We start from the raw sequence: 14,453 nt of genomic DNA, 5'->3' as shown, positions 1-14,453 counted from the left end.
CCCATGAAACTTTTTGTTGAGGGTTTGAAGTTAATTCAAATCAGAAATTTACCGTTATAATTCAATAGTAAGTTGGGGTGCCCAAATGCTACTAATAATTGTCAATAACGCTAATTAATTTCAAATTTGTATAACGATTAATATCTTAAGTCAAAAAAATTAAACTGCAATAAAAGAATTAATTTAAATGATTATAATTTTTCTGTGTTGTAGGAGGACTCCAAACATTGTGGTCGGAGCTTCCGAACAGAAGTGACTTCTCTTCTTCTCTGGATTTCAATCGTATTCCACTGCATCAGACATAGCTTATAACCTCATAAACTTTGATTAATAAACTCAATTGAAAACAACGAATCAATAACTTGAAGTTTATTGATTCCCTTCTTGCTGAAATATTATACAAAAATTTGCAAAAAGTGAAAAAAAGTTCTTTTTGGCGAAAAAAAACCGTAATGGAAAGAGGAAAAGTTATTATATAAAAATACAAATCGCGAGAAGGAAAATTCTGCGAAAAGGTAGTTTTTTTAGTTCTATATTTTATCATTTCAGTTAGAAACTAGATCTCTATCTTCATCTCCGCACATCCAAAATCTTTACTTCTAAAGTTGCAGCGAATACTCAAAAATTATAATTTGTAATCATTTGTATCAAAGAATTGACATATTTTTATAGCTACGGTTTTGAAAGCTAAACAAGCTCATCTGGCCGAAAGTTAACATAGCTTCGAGTATTCCAATCGGTTTTTGGGGGTGTATAAATAGTTTCTACGGGGTGGTCGTAGTTTCCTTTAAGACAACAAGCCATTCTTTTCAATGAACATTTAACAAAAAAAAACGAAAAAATTACATTTTTTCTACTATTTTTTTCCCCGGATAATTGTTTTACTCGCACATTTTAAAAGGACATTGATAGAGAATAATGAAATTTTTGTGCGTAATCAAAAAAATTTCCTGCAGGTGACGTCCTGTAAATGTACACTCAATTACACCCGCTCTTTGCTAAATTTCAATGTGAAAAGCAAAAGAATTCAGACCAGTTTTCTTGACATTGGGAGAGCCTAGTTGAAGTTTGAACTTCAATAACGGCCATCATTGAGATGTGGAAAAACCCACCAAAACCAGAGTTGTCGGAAAAAGAAAATAACTCGGTCATATTTATGACGAAACAACACAATTTACAGAATGGGTAAATTTTTTTTTTACAACGTATAATCAAATTCAGTACATTTTTTTCATAGTTTTGACAACATCACGAGAAGTCCGAATAGTCTTCGTTCGATGTCCAACTGTGTTTCTCTTGTCCTTTGAGAGCCGGCGAGAATATATTGATAGACTGGCAATTGTTGCTCGTCAGTAGGCAGTGACGGTCGTTCTCATTGGCTGACACCATGGCAACGGAGTCTTTCGAGCAAGTGAGGTCGCTGCTCTTTTCAAGGCCAACTGAGCCGTAGTTGACAGTTATAGATCCTTTGATGAAGAAGTTTGTCTGAATCAGATCTCGTTTAAATCTTCAACTTAATTTTTTTAAATCTGAATTTACTACAAAAAAGCAGCTATTAAAAAAATTTTAATAGTGATTCGGGAGAGATCAGAAAATCAATACAAAAAAAAGTGGTTTTTGTATGCGTACCTTTAAAAACTCGTCGTACTCGAGTCTGACTGAATCGTCATTGTATGTGCAATGGGTGACACTAATCGGGTATCCGTCCTCCTCCAGCAGAAACCGAACACTGCTTCCTTTTCCCCAATCCACACACCTAAATTTCAAAAGCTTCATTACGATTTCAGACCGATTTGTATCTTTTTGTGTTTGTTAGCGGACTCTGCCTGCAAAAAGGCTAGAAAATAATTGCGGATTCCGCAACAAGTCTCAAATTCCTCGATCTCTTTTTTCAAGGAAAACAACCAAAAAATGAATTTAGGACTCCGTAAGAAGCTGAATAGGTGGTATGATGGTTATTTGCCTCATGAGTAAATTATCTTAATCTTAATCAAACGAAAAACAAGAAACTCAACAAGAATAGTCGATTGCGATCAAGTTAACACCCCCCCCCCCTCCAAAATAGACCAAGTTAAGATCCTCCACCCCAGCGCTTAATTTAAATTGAATTTGCTAAGCGCTGCATGTAAAATGCTCGATTCTGATTGACTGAAAAATCCCAACTTATAACTAAGTTAACATTCTCCCACCCCCCGGCTTGGGTGATGTTAACTTAGTCCGTCGATTGGTGTGCGGTTAGTGTGTGATATGTATTATGTAAGATAGAATGATCTTCAGTCCACCAAGTCATTATGTTGAGTTGAGACGTCTGTGACGTCACAAAACTTATCTGAAATAGGATAAAAGTTAAAACACCATAAGACATTATAACCATTTTGTATCCAGTTGCTTTTCTTCAAAGGAAACTCTTCAATATGGTAGCAGGAGGTTAACTTGAAAAATTTTTATAACAGCAAAAACGAACCACACGAAGAGTATTGAAAGCAAGAAAAACATCTCAAATGAATGAAGAGAACGAAAGAACTCCTACTGGAGACAAAACAAGGCAATTCAAATGGATTTCACAGATATCTGTGGGGAGTACTGAGGTGGGCACAAGCAACAGTAGTGTGTAGGATGCCGCATTAGAACTGGAAAGGTTAAAACGGAGGTTAGAAGCATTTGAAGAGATAGAGAAGCATTGGACGGAATGAGAGAACAGAACAGAAGAGACAAATCGAGGGTCAGGATGCAAGATGTAAATGTACCGATTTTGAAGTCAACAGAAGTGGAAGAGTATCGGAGGTGGACGAAAAGTTTACTGTCGTTGAGTGAATGTGCGCAAGTCCCACTAGAAATGCAGGCACCGCATGTTATTATGGTTGGTACAATAAATTCAGAATTGACCGAAGTCGTTATTGCGATGGATAGAGACGAGGCAAACCGAATCTGGGATAACCGATGTAAGTGACATGCTGGATGAATACTTGACACCAAATCCATTCCTAAAACTGGCACAAACTTACAGGCAAGGAAACAGATGTAAAAATGTCCGGAGATCTATTAGGATGAGTACATGCAGAGCATAAAGCGATATAGGAGGGATATGAACGAAGCGGAAAGGACAATTAATGACAGAGTATTTTGTATAGCGCTCCTAGAAGGACTCAACCTAGATGAAGCAACAAAATTATTGTCGAGAAGATAGCATAAAACAAAGAACACGGGGGAACGGAAGCGAGGATGGACTCAATTTCATTAGAACAGACATTGCGGAGGTTTACGGTAAATGAGAACCAAACCTCTAATATCCCATTAAGCCAGAACCTTAGCAGAGGATACCATTGGGGAAACAGGGGCCAAACTCGGAAGAGGTGGTTACAGATCTGCGAAAGGCAGATCTGTTCAGTAAGGAGGATGTTTTCGATGTGGGTCATTGGGTCATATGACGCGAGAGTGTAAAACAATTTATGGGATGATGATGGGAAATGGAAGAAGAAGTGAACAATTATACCGAGGAAACCCTGGGTATGGTAAGAGATTTCATCAGAATTTTCAAACGACTTCAACAAGTACGGACATTGAGGAGAATTGTGATGAGGAAGATCAGGTGCATCAACCGAAATTTGCGCAGATTGATGAGTTGATTGAGACGTCACCTTGTTATTTCGCAGACAAATGGGAGATAGCAGAGAGCAGAGAAGAAAAAATGAATGGTGAAATTCAACTCAAAATAATTGAAGATTCAAGGGCGGCAATATCAACAATATCAATGTAACAATGGAGAGAAATTGAGCAGAGAATTGAGGGAGAAGAATGGAAACACTTAGAGGAAAAAAATTGAAATGGAAAACTAATTTAAAATCGGGAGAGGAGGAGTAATCAAAGCTAAAACTGTGGGGTTGTTACCAATTAGGGCAGCGGGAAGTTTTACAACATTAAAATTGAAATTCATTGATGGTGACACTCCACTATTACTTGGAATAAAAGCAACCGAACAACTAAAAATCACCCTAGATCTCCCAAACAACCTGATGTGGACCCCAGAAAAAGAGTTTAAACTAACCCGATTGATTGTGGGACAACGAATATGGAGAGTAAAAGTAGATAGACTAAAGCTGCACATGAAACAACGAATTAAAAAAGAGAAGATCTGTTGTACGGAAAGAATTTGTTATGATGAAATTGATAGAAAAATAATCAAAGATATCCATCTTAGGTTTGGTCACGCGAGTGAAATTAAAACGAAAATGTTATTGGAAGAGTTCGAGATGAATAACAACCTACGAACCAAAGATACAGATGAAGTATTCGAAAATATAATTGCAAACTGCACCGCATGTAATGAAACTGGAAACATCAGAAATTTTTTGGCTCCTAGGAGAGAAGACTTTAACGATTCGTTGTCAATTGACCTAGCAGACTGGACAGACTCTAAAACAAACTAAAAAACTACACTGTTACACATGATACATGAGTTTTCGCGTTTCTCAGTTGTAACTGTGGTAGAATCTAAGAAACCAGTTATAATCACGGAGAACATTCTAATTGGTTGGCCTATGCGGTTTGACCTACCTGTAAGTTTTCCACATGATTTGGGAGGGGAATTCAAAATGACCTGACCATACTTTGGATGTCTTATTAAAACCACAGCTGGTTATGCGCCCTTCTCCAATGGAGTAGTCGAGAGACATAATGGTATCATTGAAGGAATGCTGACAAACCTGAGAAATAAAAATTGCTGGGAGATATCATTAGAAGCAACCATCGCAGTAGCTCTATTTGCAAAAAAATTCATTTTTAGATGTAAAGGGACTTTCTCCTTATCAGAAATTTACGGATCAAATGCAAAAAGTGGGGGCTCAGAAGAAGAATTACCACCAAGATTTGAGGGAGAAGAATGGAAACACTTAGAGGAAAAAAATTGAAATGGAAAACTAATTTAAAATCGGGAGAAGTGGAGTAATCAAAGCTAAAACTGTGGGGTTGTTACCAATTAGGGCAGCGGGAAGTTTTACAACATTAAAATTGAAATTCATTGATGGTGACACTCCACTATTACTTGGAATAAAAGCAACCGAATAACTAAAAATCACCCTAGATCTCCCAAACAACCTGATGTGGACCCCAGAAAAAGAGTTTAAACTAACCCGATTGATTGTGGGACAACGAATATGGAGAGTAAAAGTAGATAGACAAAAGCTGCAGATTAAACAACGATTTAAAAAAGAGAAGAACTGTTGTACGGAAAGAATTTGTTATGATGAAATTGATAGAAAAATAATCAAAGATATCCATCTTAGGTTTGGTCACGCGAGTGAAATTAAAACGAAAATGTTTTTGGAAGAGTTCGAGATGAATAACAACTTACGAACCAAAGATACAGATGAAGTAATCGAAAATATAATTGCAAACCGCACCGCATGTAATGAAACTGGAAACATCAGAATTTTTTGGCTCCTAGGAGAGAAGACTTTAACGATTCGTTGTCATTTGACCTAGCAGACTGGACAGACTCTAAAACAAACTAAAAAACTACACTGTTACACATGATACATGAGTTTTCGCGTTTCTCAGTTGTAACTGTGGTAGAATCTAAGAAACCAGTTATAATCACGGAGAACATTCTAATTGGTTGGCCTATGCTGTTTGACCTACCTGTAAACTTTCCACGTGATTTGGGAGGGGAATTCAAAATGACCTGACCATACTTTGGATGTCTTATTAAAACCACAACTAGTTATGCGCCCTTCTTCAATGGAGTAGTCGAGAGACATAATGGTATCATTGAAGGAATGCTGACAAAACTGAGAAATAAAAATTGCTGGGAGATATCATTAGAAGCAACCATCGCACAAGCTCTATTTGCAAAAAATTCATTTTTAGATGTAAAGGGACTTTCTCCTTATCAGAAATTTACGGATCAAATGCAAAAAGTGGGGGCTCAGATGAAGAATTACCACCAAGATTTGAGGGAGAAGAATGGAAACACTTAGAGGAAAAAAATTGAAATGGAAAACTAATTTAAAATCGGGAGAAGTGGAGTAATCAAAGCTAAAACTGTGGGGTTGTTACCAATTAGGGCAGCGGGAAGTTTTACAACATTAAAATTGAAATTCATTGATGGTGACACTCCACTATTATTTGGAATAAAAGCAACCGAAAAACTAAAAATCACCCTAGATCTCCCAAACAACCTGATGTGGACCCCAGAAAAAAAATTTAAACTAACCCGATTGACTGTGGGACAACGAATATGGAGAGTAAAAGTAGATAGACAAAAACTGCACATGAAACAACGATTTAAAAAAGAGAAGATCTGTTGTACGGAAAGAGTTTGTTATGATGAAATTGATAGAAAAATAATCAAAGATATCCATCTTAGGTTTGGTCACGCAAGTGAAATTAAAATGAAAATGTTTTTGGAAGAGTTCGAGATGAATAACAACCTACGAACCAAAGATACAGTTGAAGTAATCGAAAATATAATTGCAAACTGCACCGCATGTAATGAAACTGGAAACATCAGAAATTTTTTGACTCCTAGGAGTAAAGACTTTAACGATTTGTTGTCATTTGACCTAGCAGACTGGACAGACCAAAAAGTTACACTGCTACACATGATAGATGAGTTTTCGCGTTACTCAGTTGTAACTGTGGTAGAATCTAAGAAACCGGGTATAATCATGGAGAACATTCTAATTGGTTGGCCTATGCGGTTTGACATACCTGTAAGTTTTCTACATGATTTGGGAGGGGAATTCAAAAATGACTTGATCATACTTTGGATGTCTTATTACAACCACAGCTAGTTATGCGCCCTTCTCCAATGGAGTAGTCGAGAGACATAATGGTATCATTGAAGGAATGCTGACAAAACTGAGAAAAAAAATGCTGGGAGTTATCATTAGAAGCAACCATCGCACAAGCTCTATTTGCAAAAAAAATCATTTTTAGATGTAAAGGGACTTTCTCCTTATCAGAAATTTACGGATCAAATCCAAAAAGTGGGGGCTCAGAAAAAGAATTACCACCAAGATTTGACAATGCCAATGAGACTCATATGAGAGTTCTACAAGGACATTTGCTGGGAATGCAAAAAGCTCCAAAAAATTGTGTTAAAATGGAAATGATAATGAGACAAAATTGAAATTCAAAAAGGGAGCGGGATTTGACACATTTACTAGGTTAGGGACTTAATTAATTGAATAATATCGGAAAATTCGGGAGAAAATTAGTTGGATGGTGCCAGTAAAAATAATTGCGATGGATAAACGGATTTTCGTTTTTCGTCATGGTAAACGCTCAAATCATGTTCATTAATTGCGAATGAAACTAACAAACAATTGAGATAAGGATGGGGACAAAGTTATGGAAAACTGGAGAAAAATAGGGGTATGTGACCAAAAAGTGGAAACAGAGAAATAAAGATAACTGAGGACTAATGACATGTGGGAAATGTATTGAAGAACAGCTAGACAGGAAGAAGCAGAATCTGTCGGCTGAACAGAGTGCGTCCAATTGGGGAGATGACGAGCAAATGAGCGAACAAATGAGCTCAACCAAAACAAAAATCGTTCAATTGCAAAGTAAAAATAAACAAAATTCAAGGCCGTATTTATTAGCTAAATCTGACAAAGAGGCGCAAGTTGAAATAAGTCACAAAAATTTGAAAAACAATCAAGTCGTATTTAAAAACGAGCCAGTGCGTGAAAAATTGAAAAGAAAGAAAATTGGTTTAAATTCGGATGAAAATAAATTTGAAGAAAGTAAATAGTTGCAAATAGCTATCAAAGAACTGAAATTTGATAGTTTTATTTACGGAGGTTATTAATTGCAGGGATTTACAGGATTTATGGTGATTTATCGAGCAACGGGACAGTGAGTGAAAATGAGATCGAAAACGGAATAAATGAGAGAGTGAAAGACAGAACCTAAAAAGTTTGAGGACAGGTCGAAACAGAAAGAGAAACTGAGAAGAATCGGCAATGGCCAGAAGCAGATACGTTTTTACTGTAACGACACCGCCCACCAATAAATGAAGAGACTGCGGAAGCATTTAGAATCAGACTTTGGGATTTGAAGTGATTGCAAATAGTCAAGATGGAGACGGATATGAGTTTAGACCAGTACTGCAAGACGCTGCAAACCAGATACCACAGGAGAACGAACAGATGACAGAAGTAGAGCTGAAAAGGAGGAGAGTGTCATTCGGAAAAGTGGGACCATGGGGGCGATTCGGGAAATCCACCGAGAAAAAGGTCAAAAACTGAAAAGCAAGAGAGCTCAGACGAAGGAAGGAAGAAAAGGAAGAAAGATGACAGAAGGAGGGACTCAAGATAAGTGACAGTACGCCCCAACAGGATCAGAACGTATCCTAAGCGTACCAAGAGTGGTACGATTTCGAGAAGAAGACATGAGAGGTGAGACTGAAGAGGATGAAACGGAGGAACGAGAGACGATTAGTTGGTAGATGGAGAATGAAGGGAATGCGTTCCCTGAAGGAGAACGAAGTGGAAGGAGTGCAGCAGAACTAACTTTGACACCAACAATGATTACGGAGGACGAGAACAAAGAAAAAAATTAATTGAACGAACGGGCAACCAAGAAATGAAAATCGAAGAGAACTGGCACAGAAGCGAGACGTCGTCAACCCAAATAAGAGTGACTGATTTCGAGGCTCAATCAGCAGCAGCCAGAAAATTGGAATAGAATACAAACGGCGGATGAACCTCCAATGAATCACTGATTCACGACCTAGAATTTGTCAACGACACGCCAGGCACAGTGGCGATTAATTAAAGAACCAAACGACGAAATAAACTGATGACTAGACTTGGATATCCAATACTTTCGTCACTGCCGAACTTGATCCAGCATAGAGAAATTGTGGGAGTACTAAAATAGAAGGACAATCGAGACAATTTCTCAATGTCAAGACGAGAGGGGCTTGGAACATGTTCAAAGTGGTCGAGTTGGTTAGCAACCATGTGGCTGGAAATCTGGGCAAACGAATTCTGAGGAATAGTAGGGTTAGACACGTAGAAAGTGGCCACTGACGGTACGAAGGAGCTGAAATTGATATTAGCTGTGCGGGGAGACCAAGAAGTGAAGATTTTGTCACTAGAGAACTTTGCCCCTACTGCATCAAAGCGGCCTGTATTTTTGTACTATGCATCATAAAGTCACATAACTGGGAACCAGTGACGAGTGACACCAGAAATGCCTTCCGCCATTTCACAAAAATTGAAACGCTATGTATATGTGCACCAGTCGAGGCGCAGATATCAAAAACGCAATGGTGGAAACTGTTCGTTGCCGCATATGGATTGAGCAATTCAGCTTACGAGTGGTATCAAACTCTGATGAATCAACTGTACACGCAACAAATTTAAGAACGCATGACACAGCATTGCCTATTTTACTCGATAACAGACAACGGACAGTGTATTGGGCTACTAATTGTACATGTAGACGACATTCTGTTTGGGGGAACAACATAATTTGAGAATCGAGTGCAAGGAGCATTAAAAGGCTTAAAACGTGGCACCATTAAAACACAGAACTTTGACTTCCTAGGACTCAGTGTCGCGACGTATAGTGACACATAGAAGTTAAACCAGTGTTGCACGATGTGATGGCCATCCAGGAGATTGGCAATTTGCCAGCAGCGGACAATCAAATGGCCAAAGGAGATGGAATGGTGGCGATGGCGAGATCGTTAATTGGGAAGCAGCAATAGAAGACTACTTTTATCAGGCCAGATTCATGACGCTCTAAGGACTGAATGACGCTCTAAGTCTGTTGAATACTAGACCAACATGGGGGTGATCAGAGCACTTAATAACGTAGTTCGATCCTTCAAAAGGCGGCCGAGTAAGTCAATAAAGTTTAGAAAATTAACTGGGTATTCGCAGATGGAGTTCTAGGGAGATGCGAATCAAAGACATAGATCAACAATGGGCCAAGTGGGGATTATACGAGAAAAAGACTCGGAAAAAGTGCCAACAATCCACTGGAAGTCAAAGGCAATCAGACGACTTCATAAAACATCTTTGAAGACAACCATTTCATAACAACATATTTGGTGATAAAGAGTTAGACGAAAAATATGATAATGGCGACTTATCGCCTATAGAGCAAAAGCAATGCCCTAAGTTAGTGGTGATAAATTTTAATTAACAAAGTGTTAGTTTGAGTTATATGAAAAGTTTGAAAGAGTGGATTATATTGGTTACGTCTATTTGTACGCGGGGGGAATGTGTGATATATATTGTGTATGATAGAATGATCTTCAGTGCAAAAGGCCATTTTGTTGAGACGTCTTTGACGTCATAAAGCTTAACTGAAACAGGATAAAAGTTAAGAGAACATTAGACAAATTAACCAATTCGTATCCAGTTGTTTTACTTCAGAGAACGTTCTTCAACAGTTAGAGTAAAAAACGTTCGAATCAGCTTTATATTTGCTGTAGAAACTAACAAATTGTCTTTGACACTTCAATCATTGGTTACACTTTTTAGGTTAGAAGATTGGATTATATAAATTTTGGTGGCTGTTAAAAAATTACTTCTCTTATAGCTGATATAGGGTTTAGGAAATCAGACAAGGAAAATAGACGACCAGAAAATAACGAAATTTAGAGGATACTTGGGTACAAATTGTGTGAAATTTGATTATAGACTTAATTTACTTTTCGTTGAGTAAATACTGTCTTTTACTATAACTTATGCAGTGTTATTTACTTTTTTGATTTAATGTTTTGTCTCATATACTCTTTTTTGTTTTTGTGTAAAATCATTCTAAACAAAAAACATTGCTAGCCCAGTTCCTAATCGTCTAAAATAACAAAAAACTTATCATCTAATTTCCGTTTTTACGGTCTTCTAATTTGATTGTCTTTTAATTTCGTAGGCCCCCGCTGATATCATTCAAGTTATGGAAAGCTAATCAAATGATAGAATTTATCAAGGCAAGAAATATGAACAAGAACAGCAGGTCAAATCACTTTGTTGCCGTATTGCAAGCATTTTTATCATTGCAAAAAAAAAAACAAAAAGTGATGATAGATATAACTTCCTCATTTTGAGCATTGCTTTTTAAAAGTTTTAGCGCTTTAGCAATAAAAAAAAAGAAAACTGTTTTTTTTTACTGTGATACCGTATGAAAAATTTTTGCAGCTCCTAATTTTGCAAGGAAAACAAACTCGGTCTCACAATTGGTGATCGCAGTAACCTCAATAAGCTTCAAAACAAAACAAATTGCAAAAAAGGTGCGATTCTTCAATCACCATCAATCGCAAGCAGCGCCCATTGTTCACTTGAAACAAAACTATTTTAAGAAACTCTGCGGCCTGTAAGAACCATTTTGAAATTTGGATTTTTATTAATTTAAACTGTTGTATTTTTGTTTTAAATCTATAAAAACTCTTAAACTGCCATCTAGCTTTATTTTTTGTTGACACCTACTATGGTTATTAAATTGAAAAAAGTATATTGGATTTATGGGAACTAAACTTGGGTTTGAATGCAGAGTGGGACCTTGCTATAGGGTAATAAGATATTTGGGAAAGAAAATAGTGGTGAAATAACGTAAAATAAAGGAACTTTGAAAAAAATAAATTTTGAAAAAACAAAGAACATCTTTTGCATGTTATTTTTTTTTTCACAGAAAAAGCAAACTTTTGTGCTGCGGTTGCTTTTTTTCAAACAAAATTTGACAGCACTTATTACCAGCTGTTAATGTCGGAGCTTTTGATTTTCTGTGTTCAAAATAATACAACTTTTCCTTTGTGATTATTGTTTGTAAGCTTCGCCAATTCGGAGCTATCATTAAATCAAGCAAAATTTTCTCTTTTTTTTGTAATGAAAACATATCGTGAGCAGCGAGCTAAATTGTCTCGTTTTTTGAGAATTTCAAAAGTATTCTATATCCGAAACATTTGAGGGCATTTTTTGCTGAATTAGTCTTGTTTTACGAGTTTAGATTTTGCTGCATGATAAGTATCAGTTTAGAGTGATACACCCATCAAGTTCTTGCACTCATAAAAATCAGCTGAGAACTTTAAAACAAATGAAAGATATGAAGAACTGATTCTGTTTTTACTAGCTGCTTACAGAAAAAATATTAATAGACTTGATGACACGGTGTAATTGCAAACGTACACAGAGAACTTTCGTTTAATATGCTCGTTTGCAGACTCCGGAGGATTTGGGGGGGGGGGGGGGGGGGGGGGGGGACAGGACGTTCTTTTTCTTTCAGGGATTCGACCCCCTGCCCACCAAAAGGTTTTCCTCTCTACTATCTTGAGATCTACATTTTTGGCTGACAGAACGTAAATGTTTTCTAACGGCGCCTCTAGCGCCAATACACTAATTTTAAAAGGCAGCACGCGCCAAAAAACGCGATTTTTGGTCGAATGTTCCGAAAATTTTTCAAGCACGCCTGCGGTCCAGAAAATTTGGTCAAAATAGCGAGAACATCCTAGTTTACAAATGAAAAAAACTGATGAGTTTCATGGAAAAAGAGAAAATTAAGAGAAAACAGCGCGAAAGCTGATTTGTTTAATGAAAATGCAAACCTTTTGCTCTTCTGAAGATCGGAAAGTGCCCCTGAAATCACATTTTCAGCAGGAGACCCGTCTTTTTCGGGCACATAAATCACAATCAAAGTAGTTTTCTTCTCAACATTGCAAACAAGCGTGACAGAATGCGGGAACATGTGAAATGATCCCTCTTTCAAAATGTATGGACCCATTGTACTATTTTTGTCGGTCACACTGGACGCAGTTAAAACACCGTCCATGCAAAAGTAACCATGTGAATATTTAATTTCTTCAATTGGTGTTTTGTGGACATTTCCTTTCAGGGAAATCTCTTTTCCGGCCTCTATAGTAACGTAATAGGCACCGAATTGCATGTCATCATAAGGATGCTGCATTAGATGTTTTCCCTGTAGTTCAGAGCTTGGCAGCTCTACCGTTGGTAATTTATCACTTTCGCGAATAATCATCTTGCCAGATTGTAATGATAAATCTTTATCAAGTCGTTTAAATCAGTCTCGACTCGTTAATTGTTTTTAATAGTCACGAATAGCAATGAATAAAACGTGCACCACACTTTGCTTTATGGACTGTTTATTTTAAAACACAACTCTGAAGTTTTTTTCTTGACAAACGTGTTTAGCCTGTCACAGCAGTTTTTATTCTAAACCATTATTATTTATTGCATAAAATGTTTTGCATCAGAAATCTTTTTGCAGAACCGGCTTCAAAAATAAAGAATTTTCAATTTTAGCTGATCCCATTCAGAGCTAATCGCATAAGCTTTGGATTCCTTGACAATAGACCCATTATAACCACGCCAAACTTGAGCTTTTTGGTAGCAAACTGAATTTTATTAACAGTAAATTAAACTCATTTGTAGTGCAATTTTCTAGCGGAACCGCGCAATATTTTAAATAGGACCATGGAAAGAGACCTTGATAGTATCCTTAACACTGTGCAGCGTTGTAGGGGGATTGTTATATCATTAAGCAAAACTTAATAATTTACATGCAGCGCTCGACAATTTTTTTGACGACCAAATTTAGAAGCAGCATCAAAAATTTATTTAAGTTGTTTTTCACAAAATGCAATTGATGTAAATCGCTCTCTAGATATCACAACACTTTCCAAAAAAAACGGTAACTTATAAGCGTAATTAAACCTCTTTTTTTGAAAAGACATTGATGATCATAGACTGGCTTTGCAATAGACAGCAGAACTTAGCGAATCAGAGATTCAAGAAATGCTCCGAAGTGCCAGTTGTCATCCGGCCGGACTGGCATGAATCAAGAGTTATGGTATGACTTGGCGAAGTCAGCAAGATCGAAGAATCTGCTGAGTATCCACCGTTTTGACAGAAGGCATCAGTAGAACTACCACTGGAATGGTCAAAGTGGGCAGCTATAATGGAAATGGCTGTGTTTGCCAAAGACGGGATAGAGGTGTTAATTTTACTAAGATCAAAACCTGGAGTGTTAGAACCAACCGAACCGACTTACGAAATTGAAATCCATGGAAAAACAGAAGCACAAAAGCGTAATAGAGATTTCAGAAACCAAGAGACAGAACTAACTTGGGAAAACAACGTGATCAAAACCAGAGACAGGGGCGTGCTTTGCAACCACGTACCCTGGGATGACGCAAACGCCGATTTAAGAAGCTTTATTTTTTATTCCAGGGAGCAGAGGGGCAAGGACAATTGCAACAGAAGGGACCAAGCTCCGACATTCAGACGTCAAATACAAAAAAAAATCATGCGAATCCTGGAAGATATCTTCGTAATCACAAGAATTATAGCTTTAGAACAATACAATTTCATTTGTCAGAAGCAACACAAAAACGAGACGCTGGAACATTTCCAGGCGGACTAGGTAGAGTTGGCCTCACAAGCCGACTGTGGTGATTGAGAGGATGAATGGGTTTGCGAAAA

The 14,453-nt window shown here is 37.3% G+C and overlaps 2 protein-coding genes across 10 annotated transcripts in view; one reads left to right on the top strand and one right to left on the bottom strand.

Annotated features, from left to right (window-relative positions):
* LOC134852203 (voltage-dependent calcium channel subunit alpha-2/delta-3-like) overlaps positions 1-384 on the top strand; it is a 107,960-nt gene extending 107,576 nt beyond the window's left edge. For all 9 annotated transcript variants that reach the window (XM_063868519.1, XM_063868520.1, XM_063868518.1 and 6 more), the window contains one exon: positions 214-384. In XM_063868519.1, the coding sequence (XP_063724589.1) occupies positions 214-312 (99 nt within the window). In that variant the 3' untranslated portion in view covers positions 313-384. The remainder of the gene's footprint in view (positions 1-213) is intronic.
* A 629-nt stretch (positions 385-1,013) lies between these two features.
* LOC134851626 (uncharacterized) lies at positions 1,014-13,110 on the bottom strand. The gene is made up of 3 exons (XM_063867795.1): positions 12,560-13,110; positions 1,630-1,756; positions 1,014-1,485 (listed from the first exon to the last, which is right to left on the bottom strand). Exons 1-3 carry the CDS (start codon positions 12,988-12,990, stop codon positions 1,249-1,251), a joined length of 795 nt encoding a protein of 264 aa, XP_063723865.1. The 5' UTR covers positions 12,991-13,110; the 3' UTR covers positions 1,014-1,248.
* Positions 13,111-14,453: the final 1,343 nt, after the last annotated feature.

This window comes from Symsagittifera roscoffensis, chromosome 7 (assembly GCF_963678635.1).
Source record: "Symsagittifera roscoffensis chromosome 7, txSymRosc1.1, whole genome shotgun sequence".
Classification (NCBI taxonomy): domain Eukaryota; kingdom Metazoa; phylum Xenacoelomorpha; order Acoela; family Convolutidae; genus Symsagittifera; species Symsagittifera roscoffensis.
This window is presented reverse-complemented; position numbering and strand designations above follow the sequence as displayed.